General features: G+C 37.0%; 1 protein-coding gene across 8 annotated transcripts; it reads right to left on the minus strand.

Annotated features, from left to right (window-relative positions):
• Positions 1-665: 665 nt before the first annotated feature.
• Positions 666-27,125, minus strand: dixdc1b (DIX domain containing 1b). 8 transcript variants are annotated; one of them, XM_079585299.1, is made up of 21 exons: positions 26,844-27,125; positions 21,835-21,964; positions 21,621-21,746; positions 21,297-21,546; positions 20,278-20,397; positions 9,640-9,746; positions 9,400-9,554; positions 9,229-9,318; positions 8,787-8,840; positions 8,357-8,407; positions 8,085-8,189; positions 7,935-7,988; positions 7,409-7,495; positions 6,176-6,244; positions 5,979-6,047; positions 5,741-5,902; positions 5,576-5,642; positions 4,742-4,850; positions 4,515-4,623; positions 2,062-2,141; positions 666-1,980 (listed from the first exon to the last, which is right to left on the minus strand). In XM_079585299.1, the coding sequence occupies exons 1-21, from the start codon at positions 26,874-26,876 to the stop codon at positions 1,974-1,976; spliced, it is 2,034 nt and encodes a 677-aa protein (XP_079441425.1). In that variant the 5' UTR covers positions 26,877-27,125; the 3' UTR covers positions 666-1,973. The 8 variants fall into 8 exon arrangements, with proteins under 8 accessions (XP_079441425.1, XP_079441426.1, XP_079441423.1 ...); XM_079585300.1 differs by having other exon boundaries at positions 21,835-21,961; positions 26,844-27,101; XM_079585297.1 differs by lacking the exon at positions 26,844-27,125 and adding an exon at positions 25,266-25,615.
• Between the last annotated feature and the right edge of the window lie 837 nt (positions 27,126-27,962).

Below are 27,962 nucleotides of genomic sequence, written 5' to 3' on the forward strand. Positions count from 1 at the left end.
TTTTTAAAATCTACTTATAATCTACTCGAAGAGATCATGGGATGGAAGAATGTAAGTTCCCATTTACGTCATGGGCATTGGTCTCTAGTCTAGTTGCTTTGGTTATTCTATTAATTAAAATGTAAAAAATATATTATATTGTGGTATTTGCTGAAATATTTATTTTTGTGTGAGTGCTGTTTAAAATATAAAAAATACAGGTGAAACTCAAAAAAATTTGAATATCGTGCAAAAGTTAAATTATTTGCAGTAATTCAACTTATTTAGGCTAAAAGGTGAAACTAATATATTATATAGACTCATTACATGCAACGTGAGATATTTCAAGTCTTTATTTGTTATACCTTTGATGATTATGGCTTACAGCTTATAAAAAAAAACTAATTCAAAATTAGAATATTGTGAAAAGGTTTTCATAGCTTAAGCCATAATCATAAAAATTATAATAAATAAAGGCTTGAAATATCTCACTTTGCATGTAATGAGTCTTTATAATACCTTTTAAGTTGAATTACTGAAATAAATGACCTTTTGCACGATATAATTTTTTTTTGAGTTTCACCTGTATAACATACTGTACATACATATGATCAAGATATATAATTGAATGTAATATTCTTTAACACTAGGGGGGAAAAAAAGATTAATAGTAGCCTATGATAATACGATTAACAATAACGTTTATTTAATAAAAACACATACATAGTATATACTGCTTCAAACTGTTTATTTGCAAACCAAATAACAATCTTCTTCAACCAGAAATTAAAACCGCAGTAATCGGGAGGGTAAAAGCAGAATTTCAGTAAAGCATACAGTTGCATGTATGACCATCCATTGTGAGTGAACAACACGGTTCTTGTTAGCAACAGGCTTCTCTGATGAGAGTAATTATATCCTTTTTGGGAAACAAAGAAGACATTTTCATATCTTTCAAATATTATTCAGTATTTATCATTTATACAGTGGAAAGGCACTATGCCTCGCTCTGTCTCTCAGATATAAACATATTTACATAAATATAAAACAGAACAAAAATACAAAAGGCAAACCCGGTTGCCTCTCTCGTGTAGCAGATTCCAGGCACTTTCCTGTAAACTCAAATCAGTGCAGTTGAACAGCACATCTCGTACTTTCTCAAATTACTTTTGAAAGCCTGCAATAATCAGAAAGCGCTTTCTTGCCAATTATATGTCCTACATTTATATATTGTGTCAAAATCATGAATAGGAATCTCACATTTATTCATACTCTCAAAAGACATTCATACAAAAAAGCCTTTGCTTTGGTCCTTGGAATGTGTCTAACATATGTTTAGGGAAACTCTTTCTCTAAGATTAAAAAAACAAAAACAATCTCATAGTGAGGCAACTACAGGCTTTAAACTCTTTTCCACTCTATACTCACACTTTTACGGCTATTCTTTCTTAAGATTCACAACACATTCACTCAAGTACACTTGGCAGTCGAGATTCCCTACTTGTCTCTTTCCACAGCAAAATTATTTCAATTTTGGTTAAACGAAATAAACATAAGAGTACTCTGGCAGAACCAACTTTAAAGTAGGTCAATTGAGAAATCCAGTGTGTCATTACAGTAACAAACAAAAGGCTCCTTGCGTCACAAGTGAAGAGTTTGTCTGGAATGGGTGTCTGTTCTATGGCAAGACCTTTAAAACAGATCAGAAATGCTTTTCTCCCATCCTCTGTAAAGTTATTTGTGTGTATTACTACCGGTCTGGACAGGACACAAGATGGGACTTTCTCCATCTGGTGATCCTTCGAATATTCCTCCATGTCCTTTCAGGTTCATTCTGCTGATCAGCTCATGCAGGATTGAGTAAAAGGTGTGTGGGACTTTCTTAGGGCACTGAAGAGAATTCCATTCTCTGTACACTTAAGTTACGAATCAATGTTATTTCATTTTTGGCACAGATGTCTTTATTTCCTTTGACAGATTCTTGTAGACGCATGTTAGGTCCTGTGGAGGAAAGAAAGAGAGAGTGAGCTTAAAATGGTGAGAAACAGATGTGGATGCCAGCTGTGTAGGTGCACGCAGTACCCTATTTGCCCATGATCCTCCTCTACCCAGGCCACGATCTTCCCTTCCCAGCCAGGCACCACTGCATCATCCTGGAAAACCTGAGAGAAGCCAGTAATCTCCATTACTTTCTCTTTATACAATATATGTAACTTAAAAAAAAAAAAAAAAATTGATTTATATTGTTTAAATCAGCCTTCTCAGCCTTTTTGACTGTACAGTCAAAACATATATTAATATATTTTTTAACAGGAACGGGACATTTCTGAGAAATGCTGTTGAAAATGTAATATTTTTAACAGCTTTTAAAAAAACCTAAACAAACAATTTTGTGAATATTTGCAAGCGGGACATTTGTCGAAAAAGACTACCGGTATAGAAAGAGAGATGGCCGAGATATATTACCATAGACAGTATATAAAATGGACACAGCGACCCCATAGACTTCAACGGAGAAAAGTGAAGTCAATTAGAATCAATAACTTCCTGATGTCTGAGCATAGTGCGCAGGCTCAAACTGAGCTTGACGACGTAGATTTGACGTGAGCAACCTGTCTGACAGTTGTAAGTCTTCTAGTAGCTGTGCCGAGAGAAATCTGAATCATTCCCTTCCGAATCTCGCAGAGACCGAGAGCATGAGTAGGAGCTGTCCATGAGCTAGCAGCTGAATCAACTCTCTATGGGCTTCTGTCTTGACTTTATCGGACTTTATGCCTCCACGTCTCCCCAGTTGCTTGCGAGCTTCTCCGCCTGTCTATACGGTAATTTCTCGACCGTGCGACAGAGTCGAGTGGTTATGACGCAATCGTTAGCCTATCTTTACAAAAACTGCTTCTACGGGGCCATAATGTAAGATACAAATGTAATGAAGCCTTTTATACATTGTCGTGTTTCTTTAGAAATAATTAATGGACAAATGGAGTCTTTAAACGCCTTTAAACTTTAAAAGTTATTCGCTGTCAAAGTGCAAATGAATGCGAGTCAATGGAATGGTAACAGCAGGTGATGGCTTGTTAGCCAATGGCGGCCCCCAGGGAAGCTTCGGTTTCCGGCTGATGGATTACCCAAAGAGGAAAAGGTCAGAGGAATATACCGTATTGCTCCGAATATAAGACAACTCTGATTATAAGACGACGCCCCCTTTTTTCAAGATGTACATTTTGGAAAAAGGCTTTTGATAAAGAAAATGCTCATATTATAAATAAATTTCATACTGCACATTTTTCATATTTTGATTTTTGTATTGAACATATGGTAAATACTGGCAAAATGTACCAAAAATGACATTTAAAAAGAAACCCTTTTTAGCTTACCATAAAAATAACCTGTAGCAGCTCATCTGAAACAATTAGGCTGTTCATAGTGAAAACCATGTAGTCTACCAAAATTTAATTAACAGTAGAAGTGAAATCTTGTTTGTCTAGTTTTAAAAACCTGGGTAACATGATCTTATGTTTTAAAATCTCGTACAGGAGAAGTTTGGTCCCGTCAGCGAGGCACGCAAACATGACAGTCACATGGCTCTTGGACAGCTAAGCTTTTCTTTGACGGTTAACATTTTTAGCGTCTTTTTGCATTCACGATTTTCTAACATTACACTCTGGCACACCATATCTCTTGGCATGCTTCTTGTACTCGTATTTGGCGCCACCTATTGTTGCGGGTGTATTATTGACATGTAAAAGTATAGACCCTAAACAAACCCGTTTTTTCAGATGTATTTCTAAGAAAAAAACATTGTCTTCTATTCGGAACAATACGGTAATTGGAAAAAGAAGGGTTACAATCAGGCAAGGTCCTACAATTCTTAGGGACCCGTGTTAATATTGGAAAAGCTTTCCAGCACTGGAGAGACGTTAGAGAGCAGAAAGGTCTGTATAGACTTCTAGGTTGCTTTGTTTCTGTAAGTAACATTGTTTTTTGGCCATTTTATTGAACCAATATATGTTGTTGTATGCTGCTTTTGTGGTTGAATCTGAGTCATCCATACTTGCACGAGCCGTCTGATGTGCCAGCTGGTGGTTGCCTGTGTTGCATAGAGTGTTCATTATTTTGGGGGCGGAGCAATTAAGGGGTGTGTTTGTTTGGGTGTTGATTTCAATTATCAACAGTGTTTCTCAGAAATCCCTTACTGACCCATTAATTAACCACAATTAATTTTGTGATTCCAGAAAGTTTCACAAAGTGTGTGTTCTTTAATAAAAACAATAGTTTATATTGAACTTTCTGGAATTAAATCTGTTAATAATATATAATGTATTAAGAAAAAGAAAAAACAATTTCAGTTTACATAATTTATATAAAAATTATTCATATCTTTTTAATAGTATTAATTCTACTTATATTATTAATAATTAATAATAATATTATTTAGATCATTTTAAGTCCTCATGTGGCCCCCATGTTGAGAACCACTGATTTAGATGCTTGACTATCGAGAGAATATATCCAGTTGATTGATTATGTGGCATTACCTCTTCCTTCACAGTGCCGAACTCTGGATCCAGTGCTTTAAAATGGTACCGATAATTGCCTTCTCGATCTACGGCATCCTTGAAGTCTCGCAAGGTGACCTCCCCCAGCCTGCCGACATGACAATAGAAAGTTTCATAGCACATACCTAAAGTATACTGCATAATAGCGAGTTAAGACTAGAGACCAACTCAAGCCAAATATATGTGTAACAAAGAGTCTGACTGACCTCTTGGCGATGTTGATCATGAATGGCGTGAGTGAGCGGTCAGTAAAGTACAGGACTTTGGTGCACGCTGATGAGTTTAGCGCAGGGCTGCTGTGAGAATGAGCAATTTCTGTAAGTGAACAGAGCAGATTCTTCACTTTAGTAGTGTTTTAAATATGCAGCAATATACCTACCGAGAAAGCAAGTAAAAATAAGGGGTCATGAATTAAAAAAAAAAAAAAAAAACTAATTTCCCCTGATTTGTTGACATATAAGAGGTCATTGTGCTATAAAAACATACTGTACGTTTCAAACCTCCAAATGTCCATGTTAGTACAAAAACTGCTTTTAATTGCTAAGCTGAAAAAGCAACTCGTTTTGTACTTTTTTTTTATTACATAATAGAGATTAATTCATCAGCACAGGGCTGCCTCTACTGTCAAATCATCTGCATCATTGCTTCTTTAGTCCCGCTCACTCACATGTTATATAATAATTGCTACAACAGGATCACTGGACTAAAAATAAAATGACCTTTCAAAGGGATCCTAATATTAGGAATGTGGCAGTTTATTTTCAAATGTTTGTTCGGTACATTTCACTGTGGATGCTTTGGTAAACCCGTCGCACTTCAACACAGGCTTTTACAGAAAGATATGGACCCGACAGTGATGCCACAACATGTAAGTAACTGTATTAATTCTAATGCCTAATCTGTGATCACTGACTTTTCATATATAAGGACTCGTGAAAAATAGTTTATTGCTGCTTATAAGTCAGTGACTAAATGGTCAAATTCACACTGTTCCTCTTAGTCCTGTCATTTCCTGTTTTGGGATTAGGATGTATTCTTACTTGAAGTAGGAGGCCACGAGTCTCCATCTGAGTGAGATGCTTTATGTCCTGGAGATTTGCCTCGGTTCTACAAAGGAACAGATTGATTTGAGAACAAAGATTTCTGGGGCAATGTAAATCAGGTGCAAAACCTGCTGTGTGAGAATGAGCAAACATTCCTCGTACCCTCCTCTCCTGTTTGTGGCGTGTTTCCAGGTCACAGAGGCGATCCATCAGGCTGGCCACACCTTGCTCAAGCGTGTCCAGAGTGTGATGCTGAGGGTCGTGACCTCCAAAGCTGTTCCTCAGACTGCGCAGAGCATCTCTTACTAACTGCAGCTCCTCGGCCTACAAGAGACACAATCACATAGATCTCTACAGATATAATATAATATCACTGAGAAAAGGCTTTAGGCTTATTTACCCCATGGTGTGGTTTTGATGTTGTGACCGGTGGTGGGTGTGAGTAGCCGTTGTTTTGCGAGCCAGGAAGCTGAAACATAAGACAAGTCTTTACTTGAAACTGTAATGATTAAATGGAAGCACTAAACATACTCTGCAATGTGTGAAAACAAACAGTTGTGGGGAAAACACAGTTTAACATGTGTAGGTGTGTGTTACCTCTGTCTCGTGGCTCATTAACTCTTTGAGAATACTCTCCTTGTGCTCCAGCTCCCTCTGCAGGCAAGCCTGAGAAACACAGAGACATTCTCTTTCACACACAATCGTCCTACAAAAACAAGTGCAGGAGTCTTCAGCTACATAACGAGGGAACCAGGTCAATCATTTGGGATCTAGAATTAAGGATTTTTTCAATGCTGGGCTGTTTAAGCTGGTACTTTATAAAGAAAACTTTACAATTTTTGCAGCAAAATCATTGTACTGTGCATTTAACATTCATATTACAACTAGAACAATATTGAAAGAACAGTATTTATCATCATATATTTTTAATTATATATTTATAATTTTTTACATCACAGCTTTACACAGTAATATTACTTTATAAATGAGACAAACAAAATTCTAGTACTTGCCCTTGTAACATTTTTAATAGCAAAAAAAAAAACTTTCACCATTTTTCAGCAACAAACTTTTCAATTAGGTTTCAAAATCATTTACTATACATTTAATCTACATTTACAAATAAAATCATACTAGATTTATGTTCATTATATATTTTGTTTTGTACATTATATATTTTTAATTATTATATATTTGACATATTAATATTACTTTATGAATGAGACAAATGTAGAAAAAAACAGTTACCGGTAGTTTGAAGCTAAACTTGTATACATATATTTTTTAATTAAACATTACCGGTAATTTGCAATAGCTGTACATTTTACTTGACATAAATGCATAAAGTCAAACAAATGATCTGGTCCTCATAGCATCTATAAGAAGGACTTTATTCACACAGGAACAACAACTTTGGGCTGTTGCATCGTGTTTCACACCTTTAAAGTCACATGTCAAATGAAAAAGTTCAAGTTTCAAAAACATGTCTCAAGCTGTTTTTAGAAGTAAGAACAGGTTCTCAGTTACACCCCCTCACTCTTTTTGTGTTTGTTTGCTTAACAGAAGCTCTATGCATGTGCAAACTGAATTGACTTGGCCATGTGTGTCGGTTCCATCAACTAGCCTGAACCTTTTTCACACTGGTCATGCACTGTCTTTTTTATTGAGCCCTGATTATGACAATGCTGGGAGAGACAAAGGTTTATGATGTTAAATGATATCACCATCCACTTATCCATCTCTGCCTCTGTTAGGAAAGCAGTAACTATTCTGCATTTGCATTCCCATCATGCAGTTCTCCTTCACAGTCTGCAGACTCTGATGTCGTACCTGCTGGCTGCTGCTGTCTGTCAGCTTGCGCAGTGCCTCATCCAGCTTCTGCTGTTGCAGAAGTCGATCTTTTTGGCCCAGTTCTTTCTGTGCAGCACAAAGACAGTGTTTAAATACATTACATATGTGGTTTAATTAGGAAAGCTCTATATTCAGCATCTTTTATCTTTTTTTTTTAATAGAAATAGCATCTTTTGATATGAAGGAAGCTACAAGCTACTCAAGTAGTTAGCTTACAATAAAAGTTACAAATCAAAAGTAGTAACAAGACTGAAGATATTTGAGGGGTGAAAAAAAAGCTAGTTACAGTTTTTTGATCATATCTTTCTAAATGTATAATTACCAGATTAAAAACAGAATATCTAAATTAAGATGACAACATTAAACAGATGAACTTACTCTATATATCACAAATAAAAATAGAAAACACTATTTATATTAAAACAATCAAAAACAGTGGAATTAGTAAAATTTGAATAAATACCATTATGGTACATTTTTGTAATAAAACAAAACAAAACCATGCCTTATATTCGCTGAGAAGTCTGCTCCTCTCCTCTAGCTTCCTCTGTAGCTCAGCCTGAGAAGATATACACAGATAATACTTGACAACCGGTCTCAGATATGGTTTAACTGAAGATAAATTAATATGCATAGCATAAAGAGATGCACTCACATTTTGTCCTGCCAGCTCATCTTTGGCCATACTGGTGCGCAGGAGTTCCTGTTTGAGCTGGAGGACTGAGGACTCCTGCACAGCCATACGCTGCTGAAGAGCATCCTGATGACACGGGACAGGGTCAATCAATCTCAACATATCGAACTTGCTCTGCTTTATGCAGATTTTAAGTGTGACAGTGATGATACTGGGGGCAACTTTTTGGGCAATGCTTTTTGGCTTTATAGGCATTATTTATATTTATAAGTTTGGAGATGAGTAAGACTCACTTTCACTCCTTGTAGGTTGCGAGCCTCCTGTTTGAACCTCAATAGCTCCCTCTGCATGTAAAAAAAAAAAAAAACTCACATCATAGACTAGTTTTAAAAATATCAGGAATGGACAAGATCAGCCCATCAATAACTACTGTAACCAAAGACCAAACCGAAAAATACCACAGTGATTATGAAATGATCTGTACTACATCATGAAGTAGTCAAACTCATTTAAATGATATTAAAAAATATGGTAAAACAGTCCAGATATGGAAAAGTAATATAGCATCTAATCCCAAGCCTCTGTTGCCAATTACAAAATGGCATTTTAGAGCTAGTAACGGAGACTTGAGCCATTGATAGCAGACTAATGCAGTTATTAGAGAAAGAGAGATTAAACGTGTAAATATATATATAATGATATAATAATATGAATAATGCCCACCTTTAGATCTTGACTCTCCTCCATGCTCTGGTCCAGACGACTTCGTATTACAACCTGTAGCACAACAACAGAGGGTTTTTGCTGCTTCAGAACAAAACCACATATATTACTATATGTTACACTAAACACAGAAGGAACTGGTTCACACGACAACCTTATAGAAAACAGAGAAGAACTGGAAGAGAGAAACACACATCGTAGGAGAGAAGGGGAGAAACTGATACCTGCTTCTCTCCCACAAACAAAGCAAAGTTCACCGTGAGAGTAACATGATCTGCCCTGACAGAGCTTAGTGAAAGAGCAGGAGAGAATGAGAGATGGGGGGGGGGGGGGGGGCATAGGAAGTCACATCATTATCAAGAGGGAGGGATATGCAGGATATGGAAGAAAAAGAGGCCAATTTGGTGTAAAACACAATTGTGACCGACATAAAGATACGCACCAGTTGCTGCTCTGCATTTTCAACTCCCTCACCCAGACTGAGCGTCACCTCTTGCTCATCCTCAGGTAATGAGCCGTGCAGAAGGAGAGCCTACAAAACCACCTGTTATAAGCCACAAGCTCTCTAAAAGCAATACAAACTAAATGAGGTGATAATACATGTTATTGTCACCTGTAGGCTGGACACCATTTTCCGTGCCTCCTGCATCTCCTTCTCCAGCTGCTCCTGTTGCTCACACAGTTTGTCCTCCCAGGTGCAGTCACCAGCTAGACCATCATGCCCCGAGACAATGGCCTGGTCACACAGGGCCAATTTCACCATGTCCTCTAATGATAAACAGGGATAGATCAAGACTGTTGTACGTGGACGAGACCATCAATGTCCAGATGATTGATTGAAATGGATCAGTACCTGATTTAATCGTTTTCTCCCTGGACAAGGTGTCTAACAGTCCTGCCTTCAAGTCTGATAGGCTGATGGAGTCTTTGGGACTGTGGGTGGGGCTCTGTGAACTGAGGCTGTGGAAATAAACAAAAAAATACAGTTTCTGACATGGGGCTAATAACTTTAGTCAAAATCACTTTTTTTCTAACACATGTTATTATACGGTTGTATTTCTTCCATTTTATATATTTTTCATTATTTTATGATGTTCTTGTCAAATTAATTTAATGTAATTTATAATTTGTTTCTGGCTCAACCTAACTTTAGATTTTAAATGTGTTTTATTAATAAATTATTTAATTTTATAGTAAATTACTAATCCATACAAAACATTTGTATGAATGGAACAGTTTGCAAAAAAGAAGAAGAAAAAAGTCATCATTTACTTACCCTCATGTTGTTCCAAATCTATATGACTTAATATAAGATGTTTTGAAGAATGTTCACACTTATCTTTACTGTGACCTCAGGCTTTAAAGCTCCAAAAAATATTCATAAAATTGTTATAAAGTAAAAATAAATTTAAATTGTTATAAAACGCTATACTCCAGGCTGAAGAACATTATGCCTTGTTTTGGATGAACTGCAGTGTCCACAATCTTCCACGTGTTTGGAACAACATGAGGCTGAGCAAATGACAAAAAGTTTATCAGTTTGAACTATCCCTATAAATCAATTCCACTAATTGCAGAATCACCATGGAGTTGTTCCAAGAGAGAGTTACAATATCACAAAGACAGATGCTTTTGTAATTTATGTTTATCAGGTGCTACATCTGGTTTCTCAGAAAGGCAAAGCTAGATAAAAATAAACAGTCCTGAAGCAAAGGAAGAAAGTGCCTTTTTAAAGTCAGTTGCCATGGAGACCCCTTGCAAATATGAACAGCCAAGTCTGTCAGGATCTGAGCTTGTGTTTGATCTGATGCCCTATCAATAATGCACCGTTCATCCTTTTCAAAGGCACAGGCTTATGAGCCAATGTCTGCCATGCATGAAAATTATAACACCTTCAGTTTGAAGATATTGTCAAATCTGTGACACAAAAGAAGATATTTTGAAGAATGTCGGTAACCAAACAGGTGATAGGCCCCAACCCCATTGACTTCAATAGTATTTTTTCCTACTATATAATATAAGTCAATGGGGTACATCAACTGTCTGGTTACCGACATACTTCAAAATATCTTCCTTTGTGTTCAGCAGAAGACAGAAATTTCTGTCAGTATTAGCTTTCCACATGAATTAGACTAGCGGAGGAGTGAAGGCTTGACACCACAATGTCTTTCAGGTCCTGGGGCGAAGGACATGGATCTAATCTTAACTCATGATGGGTTATCCAAGTGTAGCCCAGGCAGACCTGTCTGTGAGGGGACAGCAAAAGATTGCAGTGCCAACAACCTCACTCTTTCTCTGTCTGCTGTCTTCATGCATGCCAAGTTGAATTCTTCTACATCAATTCTCCTTGAAGCAAAGTCACAAAAATGAACCCAGTCCTGCACCCATTGGCACAAATGACCTTTACATTAGACAGAGTGTGAAGACAATGCTGTCATAGTCAATACTAGATTTATATCAGGGAATAAATCCCATCCACCTCATTGGTTCAATTGGTTTGCAGTGAAACGTAACTGACATTTCACACAGACCAACGCACAGAGCAAATGGATCCCGCCTGGGTGACCTTTGGAGAATTCGTGTTTATTTTCAGACAGATTAAGGCCTGGATTTAGTGCAGCAGTTTCATAAAAAAAACAGCCAGAGTATATCATGCCTGGAAATCTCCAAACATTTTTGAGCTCTGCAAATTATTTTACTTATGTGTGATGGATAAAGACAAAGGACCAAGGGTGATCCGCTTTGTCGTCTTAACAAAGCAACAATGCTTCTTCTCGAAAGAAACAGAGCGCTTGTTGTTTTTTGTTTAGTGTGTATGTTGTGCTGGCTCTCATTGTCCTGATCCAGGCTACAGACCGCAGAGACCCTGAAAGAGACAGCCCGTCGCACTCCACATTACTCTCTTTGTTTTATTTTTCTCACGTTGTGGGGAGGGGGAAGGAGGACCGTTCTCTTTCAAAACCAAATCCAGACCCCCCTTCTGATTGTGACCCACACAGACACCAAAGACACTCACTTATTCAGTTCAGTTTCACCACAATTTTATTCTCCCCTTTTGTGCTGTGTTTGCCAGAAAATAACATTATAATTAATAGATGGACACAGAGTTGACTGAAACTTGTGTGATCCAAACTAGACTGGAAAAATCACTCACTATTTATTAAGGGGTTTGTACTGATCGTTGAACCTCTGTTCTCAAAACAAGACTCTAAAAACAATGTGCACATTGATATGAAACAGTTACTCCAACATAAAACTAAGTTAAATATTGGAGTAGAGGGCTTATTAAAGAGGAAAAATATATATTTATACATTTTCTGAAGAAAATGCAAGCTCAATTCTAGGGTGGTTGTCATTAAGTAGATGTTAAGGTGTATTGTGTGCTTTTTTTAGTGTGTTGCTGTGTGGTTGCTAGGGTGTTCTGGGTGCAGGGTTGCTAGGTCTGTGCAACAAAAGTAGCCCAAAAGGCCAATCAAAAGTAGGAAAAAATTTAAATTTGTGAAAAACTGAATTTGTACGTCTGGGGGATGTTTTGGGGTTGTTGGAGCGCCGAAATCGTACTAACGGGGGTGGAAATCAACCAGTGTAAAAAAAAAGAAAAAAAGTTGCCCGCGGGAACAACTTAAAAGTATCCCAATTCCACGGGAAAACCGCAGTCTTGGCAACAATGTCTGGGTGGTTGTTTACTGGTCCATCCCCAAGTTTTTACAATATTCTAATCCTTAGATTTGACTCGAGTCCTTCCATTGTACACTACTGGTTAAAAGTTTGTGGGCAGTACAATTTTTTTTCTCTAAAATGTTTTCTTTTTTATTTAGCAAGGATCAAAACTGGGATTGTATTAATCAAATGATCAAAAGTGACAGTAAAGACGTTTGAAATAAAAAAATTTAAATACATTTTTTATATAATTTAATATAATATATATAATTTTTTTATTAAAAAAATAAATGTATTTGAAGTATTTTATTTTTATGTCAAACCAGTTCTTTCCAACTTTCTCAACAACTTACTCATCAAAGAAAAATAATAATAATTGCACCACGGTTTCCACAAAAATATTACGCAGAAAAACTGTAATAAGAAATATTCCTTAGGAACTAAATTAGAATGATTAGAATGATCAGCATATTAGAATGATTTCTGAAGGATCATGTGACAATGAAGACTGAAGTAATGGCTGCTTAAAATGCTTTGCCATCACAGGAATAAATAAAAAATTTAAATATATAAAAATAGAAATCTGTAATAATTGTAATAGCATTTCACAATATTACTGCTTTTAAAGTATCAAATAAATGAAGCCTTAGTAAGTAACATTAACATTAATACATCTTACTTAATCACACTAAAGTCATTAGTGTTTTTAAAGACTAACTTAAGGTAATCTAAATGTAAAAACAGGTTAAATGAGCATGATAATTACATATTCAGTACAGGGTAACGCAGAAAACTAAAAAAAATATGGTACTAATATACAGTATATCGCACATCAAGTCGCTTACAACTAAATTTCTCCTCAACACATTTAACAACATTCAAAGTATTACTCCATAGCAGAGCAGATCAGCTTACACATTTAATTTTCAGGCTAGGTGCTGGTTCAAATGTATTAGTAATAGTAAAAATTATGCTTAGCAAGCACCACTAACAAGACAATGATGTAAAAAATCTTAGATTCAGTGTATATGGTTCAACTGGCTGCCCAGAGGACATGCAATATAACACATTCAGCATTGCACAAGCAAGCATTTCATTATAAGCATTTCAAATGGCCTTGAAGTGTACAACATCAGCAATTGCTGTAGCTGAAACATCCTTTATTCATAGCAAAGATGGATGGAAAACGACAGCTAGGGAATGACTGACTGATTCCACTGGAGAGGAATCAAAGCGGTCTTCTAGTTATAAATAAAGATCCGCTATAGCTGTTTTCTCTGGATGAAAAACAAGCCTGCGCTGAGATTCTTTCTATGCAAAGTGTTCTCACCATTCTATTTGAAATGGAAAACAAAAAGAAACAAACAAAATGTGCTCCATTTTTCATAAGCTACTGCAGCATTCACTGACTGGGTTTTATATAACCGCTGATTGAATGCAATGGGAACATACAGAACTGTTGCTCTATGGTGAAGCCTGCCCTGATGATTCAGTCTTGCTTCACAGTCCCAGCAGGAAACCCAGTAATCTTTCTAACAGAGCTCTCTGTGATCCTCCCGAAACATCTTCTACACTGATGAATATTACTAGATCTCAGGACTCGCATATCAAAGCGCAAACATGACCAACAAGTTGTCCAATGCAAATAAACATGTTCTGCTTCCCACACGAGATTAGTCAGTCTGAAGGGTCATTAGATGATTCTCATGAGAGCTCATCAGAAGTCCATCACAAACCCGGAAGTCATTTGAAAGAATTGCAGGAAGCTAATTTAAGTATATTTACGTTTCAGCGTTAGTAATTGGGAACAAGAGCCTGTGTTATTTAAAGAAAAAGACCAACGTCAACATAACGGAAATTCTCTGCTGCCAGGGTGAGAGTTCGGGAATTATTTCACTTCTGGGAGGCTGTTTTGAGAAGCAGACATATCCGGCATTCTTTGCACTGGTGTAAGGAAAACAAACTGCTTTAGAACAAAACAAGAGAGGAATATTCTTCCAATATGTCCTGTCAAATGCACATGCATTCATGGCACTTCAAAGTGTCGGATTTAGTTCATAGTGTTGTGTTATATGCATATTGACAGATGACAAAAACACAAAATTGGATCTTAAAGCACAGCACAGGTGGCACTGACAGAGAATTGATCCAAAATCGTGTGTGTGCGCTATAGTGGAAAGGTAAACTGGGTCAGACACTAAAGCAGTGACAGCTGTCATTCACAACCACATATGAATGATAATAAAATGCAGGTCCATTCACTGACAACCACTAAATCGCTGAAGGCCAGCAAGCCACTGTATGTATCTGTGGATCATGTGTTTGCTAAGAATTTGCACAAAACCCTTCTCAATGTTATTACATCGTCAGTGGTTTATGTAGCGTATGTCACTGCAGTCTGCCAACTCTCCTTCAAATAAATGAAGCTTTTTTGCTTCTAATCGCTGTCAATGTGAACCTTTTACTGAGAAGCATTAAAAGGTTTTATGACCGCATCAGAAAAAGTGAATTGGTGAGTAAAATCTATGTGAATCAAACTGGACTATACAAACTATATATTATATAGGAAAAAAAGTGAATTGCTAAAAACACTTGCAGGCATGCAAACTATCAACTGTTTGAGTGTTTTAAAAGGAATAGTTAACACAAAAATAAAAATTGACATCATTTACTTATAATGTTGTTCCAAACCTGTATGACTCTTTCTGCTGTGGAAAAGAAAGTTTTGGTGAACACTGACACCACTGACAATTCTCAAAATGTCATCATGTTCCACAGATGCAAAAGTCATCCTGTTTTGGAACGACATCAGTGTTGAGTAAATGATGACCGAATTTAAATCTTTAGGTAAAACTTTCCATTTAAAACATCCTAAAAATGCAGTGACAGTCTTACCATTTGAATAGCTTGGCTCCCATTTTGGCACTAGAGTTTCTAGCCCTCTGCACTACGTTTATTCATCAATAGAACATCAAGAAGTTTAGGAATCACCATCGTTCTTACAGACAACTTCTTTAGAGTCCTGTCTCAGCACACAGCGTCTACAGTGTTACCACTCGTTTGCTAACTAGCTCCTCTTTATCACCACGCAACACGCATGGAACTGACAGCAGATCCTATGCGTAAGTTCAAAGCCTCTTCAGATGCACTTGATGTTGTCCATATGGAAATCCTGTTTTCAATCCGTCTACAGTGACAGGAGAGAGACACACTGCTCTGTCACCAAGGCAGCTGCATCCTGCCCCCTCCTCTCCTTCTCTCTCCGGCTGCGAGTTGGGCTAATTATTCCTCTTCTCAGTTCAACCTGTTTACAGGCGACTGCTCCGTAAAGCTCTCCATCGCTGAGATCTGCATGTCCCTGTCTAGTTCTCGTGCTCCCTCCCTCACTAGCTCCTCTTTTTCTGTGCGGAGATGTCAGACTCGGTCCGGCCTTCCTCTGTTTACCCTCCCCCTCCAGCCCTCCCTCTACTTCATCTTCTTTTTCTCTGGCCTGCCTCTCTTCCCATCTGCTAGAATCAGTATTTTGACGGAGGGGAGCTGGTACATGGACTGTCTGGCTTGTAGATGGGCACAGATCTGCTCTAGACAGTTTGTACTTCTAATTTAACATGAGATTCAGGTGTATATATATATATATATATCAGGCTTTATATACAGTATATAACTGTTCAAAAGTTTGGGGTTGGTAAGATTTTTTTTTAATTGTTCTCTCAGGCTCACCAAAGCTGCATTTATTTGATCAAAAATACAGTAAGAACTGTAATATTGTGAAATATAAAAGACCCTGTTTTCTATTATAATATACAGTATTTTGAAATGTAATTTATTCCTGTGATGGCAAAGCTGAATTTTCAGCATCATTACTCCAGTCTTCAGTGTCACATGATCCTTCAGAAATCATATGCTGATTTGCTGCTCAAGAAACATTTCTTATTATCAATGTTTAAAACAAATGTGCTGCTTGATATTTTTGTAGAAAACTGTGATATTTTATTTAAATGATTATTTGATTAATAGAAAGTTACAAATAACAGCATTAGAATTGAGCATTGAAATATATATTTTTTATAACATTGTAAAATACTTTACTTACCCTTTAACTCAATTTAATGTACTTTTATCTGTCAAATAAATTTGAAAAACTGACCCCAAACTTTTGAACGGTAGTGTACTTCTGATTTGACAAGTCATTCAGGAATAAGTTCTTTGACAGATTATGCAATGTTTTACTTTTCACACAGAATTTGAAATCAAATAGTGTATTATCCATTTACTGGGCTGCTGGTAGATTTAGTAACTGATTCAAAAGAGAGCAGAAACACTCAGTTGGCCAAATCTTGGCTTATGTATCAGCCTTGCTGATATATCCGTCTGTCACACTCACAACATTTTCACAGTGCTATTTAATAAGGAGTATAGTGAACAGAATGTGATTGGGACATGAAATCCAAACCTGTCACATGACTCAAAGTTGAAAATACTGTTCTGTACAAACGGATTTCATAAGTATCAGAAATACCACAAGAAAGTGGGAATAAGCTGATGTGAATAACTACAGTTAGATTTTCAATCATACCAGTGATAACTTATACTGCATGACTCCAAATGTACCCTCATCTTGGCCCTTATAACAACTGTAAATAACCAGCATCAACCAGCCTACAGGGCAGTGAGCTATTCAGATCAGTCAGACAAGATTTTCCTGATCAAGTGCCTCTTAACTTCAGCACAAGTCACTGACCTAGACAACGTCCTAGAATAGTTTCTTACATAACACTCATGTTATGTGAATACATTTAAAGGGGTCATGAACTGCATTTTTTTTATTATTATTTTATGTTTCCTAAGGTGAACTTAGTATGATTGAATTTTTTTTTTTTAAATCACATGATTTAGAAATAAAAGGCCATTTGCTACCCTGATTTTAGCCCTCTGATTTGAACGCTCTGTTTAAAGGGGTGTGTCTGCTGTAAGACTTCAGTGTAAACGCCCACTGCTGTGATTGGCTAACATCTTTGCATATTATATTACAAGTATTACAAGTGGAACTCCCTTAGACTTTTACAACGTTTTTACTATTACAGCTGTTGAGATGAACTAATTGTGAAAAGTGTTGATTATAGCATTATATTTAGATTTACTCCCGTCGCATGAAAGGTTGCAGTGATGAGCATGTAGCCGATCACAGACAAATAATGCCCTACTGAGACATTTACAAAGTAAAAAAAACAAACAAAACAAAACACCTTTCCTAGCATTTGGATCATTTGAAAGGTAATGTTATATTTAGTCCAGTGATCAGGTATCTCTCTTCTCTCATCTCACTAGCACGCCAGTGGGCGGGGCCAAAGATGTGAGGTTGCAGAAGTAGGCGTTGATCTGCAGAGGCAGTCTTTCATCACACTATCATGTCTTATACAAATTCCGAAACAAGTCGTTTTCTGAGCTTGGATTCATTAAAAGTTTTGAATTCTGAAACTTACAGGATGTTTTTTTTATAGTACAATGACCTCTTATATGTCAAAAGATCAAGGACAAAATTATTTCTCGATGCATGACCCCTTTAAAGACATCTGCAAAAACGCATAATGACTAAGCGTACAAATTATGTTCTTTTGGATAATCAGGTCCTGAATCAGCTCCTTCAGCAAAATACCCACATAAAAGGACAGTCACACATGTTATGGTTTTCAGTGGCAAATCATGATGATGCCTTAGAGAAAGCCAGCGGGCAGGAACATCTCAGGCTTTACAAAACAAGCAGTGAGAAAATCCTCGTGACAGCCTCCTCCAGCCAATCTATGTGTTCTCCTCTCATAAAAGCAGAGAGAATAAAGAGAAGGGGTTGTGATAACATGTTTTTGTGCATTTGGTAACTAAGAGATATGGTGAAAACTGATGACACCGAAGCAAATGATTCTCAGCTGAATGTATTCTCAATTTACAAGCTTATACTGAATTTACATCAGCATCTTATTTTTTATTTATCTGCATTTTTTGGGGTTCAGATATTAAAGGGGTCATGACATGAGAAACCAAATTTGCCTTGATCTTTTGGTATATAAGAGGTCTTTGTACCATTAAAACGTCCTGCAAGTTTCATAGCTTAAGACGTCCTCCCCATTATAAACGAATCATTTATTTAATCAAGCTCTAAATACAGCTCGTTCTGGATCCATGGTAAGAAGTGACGTCACGGTACGAAGTGACGTACCAGCGTTTGCATATAGACCGCCTCCAGCACAAGACAACTAAGCTTAAAGCGCAAGACAACTACGCTCATTTCGTATCATTGTCGCGCCCGCGCGCCGCGCGCCTCACAAGTGTTCAGTCGACGGACAGCGAGTGGGTCTGTGTACAGGGAAATGACGATGCCGCAGATGTGCTGTTCCTGGCTGTGGACAAACAACATCTTTGAATACGCTGCGAAAGATCCAGACGTCAGGGAAAAATGGATGCACTTTATTTTTTGCAGACGTCTCAGTCACGGCAGTGTTAGTTTAAGCGTGTGTTCTATACATTTGAAGGATGACTGTTTTGAGGAAAAAATCCCAATATGATGCTTGGCTTTGCCAGAAAACTGTTGCTCAAAGATAAGTCCGTGCCGAATATTCTGGGCTCAACATCGACGACGCAAACTGTAAGTAATGTATTTAAAACTTTAAACTACTTTTTAAATACGCTGAAAGATCCAGTCGTCAGGGAAAAAATGGATGCACTTTATTTTTTGCGGACGTCCCAGTCACGGCAGTGTTAGTTTAAGCGTTTGTTCTATACATTTAAGGATGACTGTTTTGAGGAAAAAATCCCAATATGATGCTGGCTTTGCCAGAAAACTGTTGCTCAAAGATAAGTCCGTGCCGAATATTCAGGGCTCAACAACGACGACGCAAACTTACTTTTTACCATGGCTAATATAAACATTTGTATAAGAGAATCTTGAAAATATGTCGCCTTTCTAGTAGGCCTACATGTGATAGAAAATTAAAAATGTTGCCTTTATCAATCCTGCATCTTCAAATATGGCCTGTGCATGCATTTTTGTCCGTGGCACACCCTATCATTTCATTGGAATTAGTTAAATAATGTTAAACTGTTAGCTAATCCGTTTTCAAGTGTCTCTCGGGTTAATTTTTTTTTATTAATTCAAAATAGTTTCACTTTCCATGTGGACACGGGCTGATCCAGTCTTCGTTGTTGTGGTGATCGTTCATTTTCCTCTGATTCTGGCTCAAACATAATAAGGTTTTATCATTGCAAGAGCCATCGCTTCGCATGCATCACCCGCTATTAAACAGTTGCGCCGAATCCGCAAACCTTCTGGCTGGGGGCGTTAATAATTGATGCATAGGCACTGACGTTAGCCAATCATAACAGTGGGCGTTAACACTGAACTCTTAAAGGGGAAACACCCCCAAAACAGACTGTTTGAATCAGAGGATGAGAAACAGGGTGGGAAAAGGTCATAAATCACTACATTTTAAAAGTTTTTTGTAAAAAAAACTATATTAATACTATATTTGCACCTAAGGGAACATAATAATGAAATAAAAAAAACCATGTCATGACCCCTTTAAATGCTTTGAATGGAACTTAAAAATATAAATATCTAATTTCTCCTTATTTCTTTCAGTACTTACAAATATGTAAATGTTACAATTCACATTTCCAGCTTTGACTCCACATTCATTAGACTTATTTACTTTTTTTACTTTTATATTTTATATATACTTTTATATCCCTACTATATGTTCAAACTATTAGTTAATTCAGTGTAAAGTAATATACAGACTGGCAGCATTTTATTTAACTATCAATATTTAGAATTTACCCAGTGGATCTTGCTTCTGTCTCCTCTTCAAAGGACCCCTTCTGTCCCTCATATTGCTGGACCAATGCTCGGACACTCCAGAAGGGGTTCTCACTGTCCTCCTCACTACTGCAGCCACGACTAAGAGCAACAACAAAAATAAAAATATGCAGAGATTAGAAACTGTAAAATGCTGTTTCAAGGATGGATGATTTTTTCATTTGTAAGATAAACGGATTAACAACGCTCTCTCAAATATTTTTCATAACTCTGGCCTGTTTCAGGCTTACGTAAACTATTTTGAACGCTTCAACAAAGCATATTAGAGATTGTTGCTAGCGTTGACAGCAAAGCATAGGTTGAGGATGAAACTGCAAATCTGATTTTCCATATGCTGCCTCTAAACTGAGCGGCAATACCCTCAGCCAGCAGCAAGAGGGCATCTGTTCATCTGTTAAAGAAACAGTTCACTCTAAAATGAAGTTCTTTTTTATCATCATTTACACATTGATATGACTTCATTTCTTCTTAGAAATGTAAAAGACGACATTTTAAACAATGTCCTGATTGATCTTTTCCATGCATTTACAATGAATGGGGACTGAAGCTTTCAAGCTTCAAAAAGGCTGCAAAAGTACCATAAAAGGATTATAAAAGTCCAAAATGTAAGAATTTTTCACTGATAACATTTCACCGACTCAATTGCTTTGTTCATGAACTGGACATTGTTACTCCTCTCATGTACGCATCAAGAAGAGCTAGGATGTCAAGATTTTCGGCGCATAATGACGTCAATTTCAGCCTCACATAAAGTTGACAATATGAGGGTGAGTAAATGATGACAGAATGTTATTTTTGGGTGAACTATTCTTTTAAGCAAAGCTAATGAATCTTCTTTAAATGAGAAGGAGAGCATGTCCAAACTTCCGCTTAATCCTGTAAAGAACAGTTGCTCTACGACAGCAAATTGTACTTAAATGAATACAAGTTTACAAAACTCTATTGAAGAAGGAAAAGGAGAAAAAAGGCACAATATGTACCTCCATTCTTGTCGTAGATGGAAGACGGAGCGGCCAGGGCGTGCGGCATCCTGCCTGGCTGCTGCCAGTGCTGCTGCTGCATTCTGGGCCATGGCCATGGTGGAATGAGGCCTGTGATTGGCCGAGGAGCCAGTGGAACTCCTTCCTACACTAGCTCCAGCTCTGTGACTGGCTGATGCGGAGGGTTTAAAATGTGCAGCCAGAGCGAGGATGAGCCTCATGGCGGATTTCAGGTTCCCCTCCACGATGTCTTTGAGGACAGAGAGAAAGAAATAAGTAGGTCTATCAGCTTAAGTGTGATTAAGAGTCTGCTCTGTAACTCACCCCTGGCAGATGTCTGTGGCATCCTGATCCGTTTGGATGACACAAACTGCAGAACCTTCTCCACATTCTGCCTCTTCTCCTGATCGTCCCGTGGCACATAATGAATGCCATCCAGCAGCTCACCAGCTTGCCAAATAAATAAAACCTCTCAATACCAAGATGTGCATTATATTAGAGTCTTGTAATAATTGTGGTATATGATGTATAGACTTACCCACTATCTCAATGAGGTGTGCAAGGACCACACCATCTCTGAGATCCTGTCGTAGATCACTCACAGGTTTCAGTCCAGGCTTCTTCCTCAGTTGTGCATTAACCCAAGACACATAGGCAGCCAGTTGCTGCTAGAAACACAAACATGTCATTTTTATTTTTAATAATTTAATAACTTTATCTTCTCAACATTTGCTTTTTGCAATGTGTCCACAACATTGATGTAATATTGTTCTGTTAATGACTCTGTGTCCTGTTAAACTGCATACCTCCCCAGAAAGGACATTTATTATTAGTGCTGACGGTCCTGGTGGAGAGGTTGCACAGGATGTGCCTGTGTTGATACCCACTAGGATACCCGTTGTCAAAAGAAATTTATGCCTCATTGCTCAAGAAGCACCAACTGTGACAGGCCAAGTCCCTCCTCATTCACCCCGGCCGGTCAGCATCACCCGGGTTCAACGGCATGGATTAGTCTGACTTGCACTTTCTCTGCCTGGTCACAAAAGGACAGCTTAACTCCCCACGCTCACGCTTCCTCTTCAGCAAATACATGTAGGAACACATAAAGACTGCAGTGAGGTTTGCCGCAGTTCTAGCCTCTGGCAAATGTGCTGTGCACTGAACAAAATATGTTTTTTTCTTTTTTTTTACAGTGCAGAAGAATCTGGGGTGGCTGCAGGAAAAAATACAGCAGGTGGAAAAAGCATTTTCGTATGTGAGCTAAATAAGCCCAGCAATAACTTGAACCAAAAAGGTATCATAAAAGTCATCCATATGACTCATATTTCAAGTGTTATAAAGCCATACAATGGCTTTGTAAAAGAAACAGACCAAAATGTGCATGCTATTCACTGATAATATCCCCCACAATTGAGCTGTTATCCAATGCGACAGAAAGCTGTGAGTTGAACTTGAGAACCTCTATTGAAAGAGGTCTATTGAATTTGAAGTGAGTAAATGAAGAAAATGGAAAAGATAAGATTTTTTTTTTTCCAAATGTGACAGACAGTAAAGACATAGGCCTAATGTTACAAAAAATTATATTTCAAATGAATCCTTTCAAAATAACTTTCTAATCATCAAAGAATACACAAAAAACTTCTACGTCATACTTCAACTCAGGTGGACACCAACCACGATCACATGACTCTTTTCAATGGCACAATGGTTGCTCAACCCAAATTGGAATTGGGCTGCAGTACAAATGCAGTCTTAGAATGATTTCTGAAGGATAATGTGACACTGAAGACTGGAGTAATGGCTGCTGAAAATTCAACTTTGCCATTACAGAAATAAATTACATTTTAAAATATATTCAAAGAGAAAACGAAAGGTCCTTGCACACAGAGTCCAAAATTCCTCATGTTTTGTCAATCTCGTTTACACACTGCCTCCGAAACTTTTGTCCGTCATAAAAAAATTAGGATCGGGTTTGATTTTCTGCATTTTTTGCATCCGTAGCAAGCCTTTTGAATGGTGTTTTGACAATTCAGAGCCACTGAATGACGAATACGAGAAAAAGCATAAGAAAATTTCGGACTCAGTGCACCTTTAAGACTTTAAATTGTAATACTATTTATTACTACAGTTTTTACTGTCTTATAAATCAAATCAAATAAATGCAGTCTTGGTGAGAATAAGAGACTTTTTTTTTTAAACAAAACAAAAACTTTATGATTTTTACTTTACTTTTGAATGTAGTGTATGACCGAAATTGGACATCCATGACGCCAAATGAAAGGTCACTCCCTGACAAAATACAGTCTGCTATTATTCTAAAACTGTGGGGAAACTTTTCCTGGGGCCTCAACCTCCCAACCAACATCTAGTAGTTGTGTCATAACTCAAGACACGTGCACAGTCAAGAAAACACATGCACAACAAAATGAGCTTTGAATGTTTTTCACAGGGACCCTTCATGCACCAACTGTGCACAGAAGCGTTTATTGATTTGCCACATGGTGGGCTGACTAACACAATGCAAGCTCTGTCTGAAGCATATCTGTCTCACTTCAATCTAACAGTGGCCCAGAGTGACAGGCTTCTCAGGAAGAACAACTAATACAGAGAGCATTTAGCAGATCCAGCGTAAGATGCTGACTGTGCTGCAAAACTGGAAGGTAGCAATAGTCTTGTGCAGCCAGCTGTACAAATGAGCTGTCTGTTCCCACAGCGACACTACAGATGGATATATCTCCATCACTGGAACCTGCTGCTGCGCTGTATTCTCACCTTATATTCTAGGTGAAACTGACAGCTGGGATTCATAACAAAAAATCAATGATGGTTTAATGCTTACAGCCACAGGGCAGGCAGATGTAGAAGCACTCAGTCTTCTCAGGTAACATCAGCAAGGAATGTCTGATGATAGTGCACGTAGTTAGAAATGGAATAATACGCTTAACACCTCCTCCCACACGTAACACCATTTATAAGAGCATGATGATATAGTAATCTTTTATTGTGCAAACTGTGGTTTTTATGCCCTAATTCATAATTTACTGGTTTTATTTATTGTTTTCATTCACCCTTTCCTGTTCAATGTTTCATGAAATCATTATTTTAAAAGCATTATTAATGCAATTGTAATTCAAAGGTAAAGGCAGATTTATACCGCATATAGCCTACCTCTATGGCATTAAACAGTCTAGGCCTATATAAATGCAATATTAATAGGATTGTGTCTCCCATTGTTTAACAGATGTCAAGATTATCCTTCACTCAGTTTGGAAGTCTTATGGACTGTTACTGACATGTTACTGCTAACAAACTATACACTTTTATAGTGCAAACTGCGGTCTGTGTGGCATAATGTATTGAACTGTTTTTCACTTATAATTTTAATTCATTTTTCAATATTAATGATTTTATGTTTAAAGCATTATTTCTGCTATTTTAATGCTTCTGTAAATTCATTTGTATCACAATATATACATATACAATTGTTTGATATTGAACGTTCTCTATATAAATGAAAGATTAATGGGACTATGGGTGTCTCACATTGTTCAACAGCTGTCAAGGCTATCATTCTCTCTGTTTAATCATCTTATGGACTGTTACTAGCATTTTACTGCTAAAAAAACTCACGGAAACTATCACTTTGTTGTGCAAACTGTTGTACATGGCACATGGCACAAGACTATTATTACTGCTGTAAACCAATAAACACTGACTTATAAAGCTAATTTATACGTTAAAGTGTCTCACAAGCATACTACATGCAAAAAGCAGCAATCTGTTGTTCTACAGTAACATCTCACTGAAGGCGCAAACAATGCCGTCGCACTCTTCGGGGTTTCATACGTAAAAAAACGCATTTTAAGTTGCGATAGCTAACTTACTGTGTTTTAACTTTTAATTGCGCTTCGACTTATGAATGCACGTGTAAACAGGCATTAGGGTTTATGAGTTCAGTAGTATCAGTACCTCATTAGGACCCTCCTGCAGCACGTCAAGCAGATTTCCTTTAGACAGGGATGCGATCATTCTTCTGACTTCTCATCAAGGTGAGAGTGCGCGAGGGGGGAAATGGTAACGTCCTTGCTCAGCAAAAGCGTTTTGACCGCATATCGGAGGAACTGAGGTAAACAAAGGAAACTACAGAAAACACCTCAACCAAGGCAATGGCCATATGTGCCACCCCGTTAGTTCGCTAGACCTGAAACAGGATACGAGGTGGACGCGGATGGGGAGGAGAAGTACTGCGCATGCGTCCGCAGCAGCTGCTCCACGGTCGTTATGGCGACGCTTGAGCTTACGTTGGCTGCTTTACTGTCTCCAGCTTATGCGATGTAAAGTCTGGTCTGGGACCGTGGAAAATTCATATTGTAGCTATTATTAAAAAATTACTCATTTTAAGTCCAATCAACTTGTTGAAACTAAGTAAATCATAGTAGATGGGGTCTAGTCTGGATATCACACTCTGTAGTCCCTACTTTTTTAAACCAACACCACAGCATATTATGTAAACATCATGATGTGAAATCTGAAAATTTGTAAGCAGTTTACTCTGGCTTCATTGTGTACAGCCCGCCACATTACACCACATCCTTCCTGCCTGCCTCATGCTTCCTGCTTCTATACTTTTTTTTTCTACTAAAAATCAAACCCACAACAATTAGCTATTTTTTTGTTACATTAAAAAATAGCTAATTGTTGTGGGTTTGATTTTTAGTTTAAAAAAAAGTATAGAGGCACACACACACACACACATACGCGCGCCATCCACAATTAGTATGCAATAATATGTCACTGTATTGCTGATATTACCATATACAGTATACAAGAGGATTTTATCTAACGTTAAGTTAAAGTTAGTCGTTCTATTTTATGAAATGTCCATGTCTCCCCCTGCTGTAAGAACTGCAGCCGAGAGGGTCAAACTGAAACATGACTCGAAATTGTCAATAAATAATAATCACCATCAATTTGTTAATAGTGGAAGCCCAAACATGTCGTCTAAACAATAAATATTTAGTAGACAATCAAATAAATAAGCTGTATTGAGTCCGTGACTTTATTAAAAATGTAACATTTGTGAGCAAACTGTGGCATATAATGGAGTAATTTATAGCCTATTTTAATTTATATTTACTGTTTTTATTATTTATATTTATAATTTTCATTTATCTTTTCACGTTTTAATTTTCATTAATTATTATTCATATTTTTTTCAAAGCATTATTTTGTCCATTTTAATCCCTGCGTTAATGTTTTTATTTATTAATTTCATATAATATAAGTTATACATAACGATCAGTATAGGCTACGTGCATGATATACAGCATATTAATATATTCTGTGCAGTGTTCATGGCACGATGGCTTTTAAGTTATGTATCTTTATCGTCATCCTTATTTATTTTAAAAAGTATTAACGTTAATTATATAATTTGAAATGATTAAGCGGGTTGGTTAAACACGTCCTCAGCAGCCTCTCAATATTATAGCGTTAGCATTCGTAACATTCTAGCAGAAAGCAACTCTTAAAGTTTGAGCGACCTACCTTAGGTTTCTCACGTTTTCTTGACGATATCATCAGGAAGTTTGTTGATCCGCATTCATATAAATATACGTTAGTTAAATTTCCGCCAGTAAAAGTAAATCACGACAGCAGACTCCTTAACTTAGTTTCTATGGTTACTAGAAACAGTGGCACGTGCGCGAAACAGCCATTGGTTTGTTCATTGTGAGTTTAGATTGTTTCAATAACTGATATTAAAAGAGAATGCAAATTCAACAGCGCAAGTGTTTTCAGTCATCCGTGTCGTTATGAAAGGATAAGTTTACTTGTATGATTTTTTTTTAAATCGTATTAGTGGTGTCTGTCTCCCCCTGCCGTAAAAGATGCGAACTGTAAAGTTGATTTTTGGGATGTCTTGTTCCTGATTTTTTTTTTAATTAAAAAAGAAATCCCATATGACGAATGTTCAGCTGTTGTACATTTGTTTATTGATACAAAAAAAAAAAAATTGCACAAGAACAACCATACAGTATATAGTAACAAAATTTAAAAATATATAAATTTGTCAATAATTATAAACCTTATTGGCTTCCGATGCAGTGTTTTACAGGAATACAGCATTTAGCACATCAGGCTCACTGCATGTTAAAGACAATATTGGCAATCTGACATGCTAGTTATTGATAAATGTTTACCACACCCGGAACAGCGTTTGAGTTGATTTGGATTATATTTCATATAGATCAAACAAAAGTCACAGTCTCAAATAATCTAAAAACAAAACATAACAAAACCAAACAATTTACAAAATGATACGCAAAAGTTAATACAGAATCCAGTGTCTCCACTCAACCTGGAAACCTTTATTCAAGCATTTCTAAGCACCTTTCAATAGTATTTAATATCTTTTTCTTTTGCTTAATGCATGCAGAGCTAATTTTTTCTCAAATGCTTTTTTTTTCATAAATACTTGTCTAGATACACATTCAATGTTTTACTTGACTTCGTCTTATTTCTCTTTGCACAGTTTCTCAGTGCTGCATTCAATGTAGATACATTTGCAAAGACACTTTAGCTTCCAAATAATGCTACACTTCACTTTTTTTTATTTTACTTTTAAGTTTTAATTGAGATTTAGATCATATTTATTTTCACATTTAG

The sequence above is a fragment of the Phoxinus phoxinus genome, assembly GCF_949152265.1.
Source record: "Phoxinus phoxinus genome assembly, chromosome: 17".
NCBI classification, from domain to species: Eukaryota; Metazoa; Chordata; class Actinopteri; order Cypriniformes; family Leuciscidae; genus Phoxinus; species Phoxinus phoxinus.

Bases quoted from the DNA above. Each gene is read 5' to 3' on its own strand.
- dixdc1b (XM_079585293.1), bottom strand. From the start codon at position 25,325: ATGATCGCATCCCTGTCTAAAGGAAATCTGCTTGACGTGCTGCAGGAG. The intron at 21,965-25,265 runs GTACTGATACTA...TTGTGTTTCTAG, and splicing joins TGCAGGAGGGTCCTAATGAG to CAGCAACTGGCTGCCTATGT. The intron at 7,989-8,084 runs GTGAGTGCATCT...ATATCTTCTCAG, and splicing joins ATGAGCTGGCAGGACAAAAT to GCTGAGCTACAGAGGAAGCT.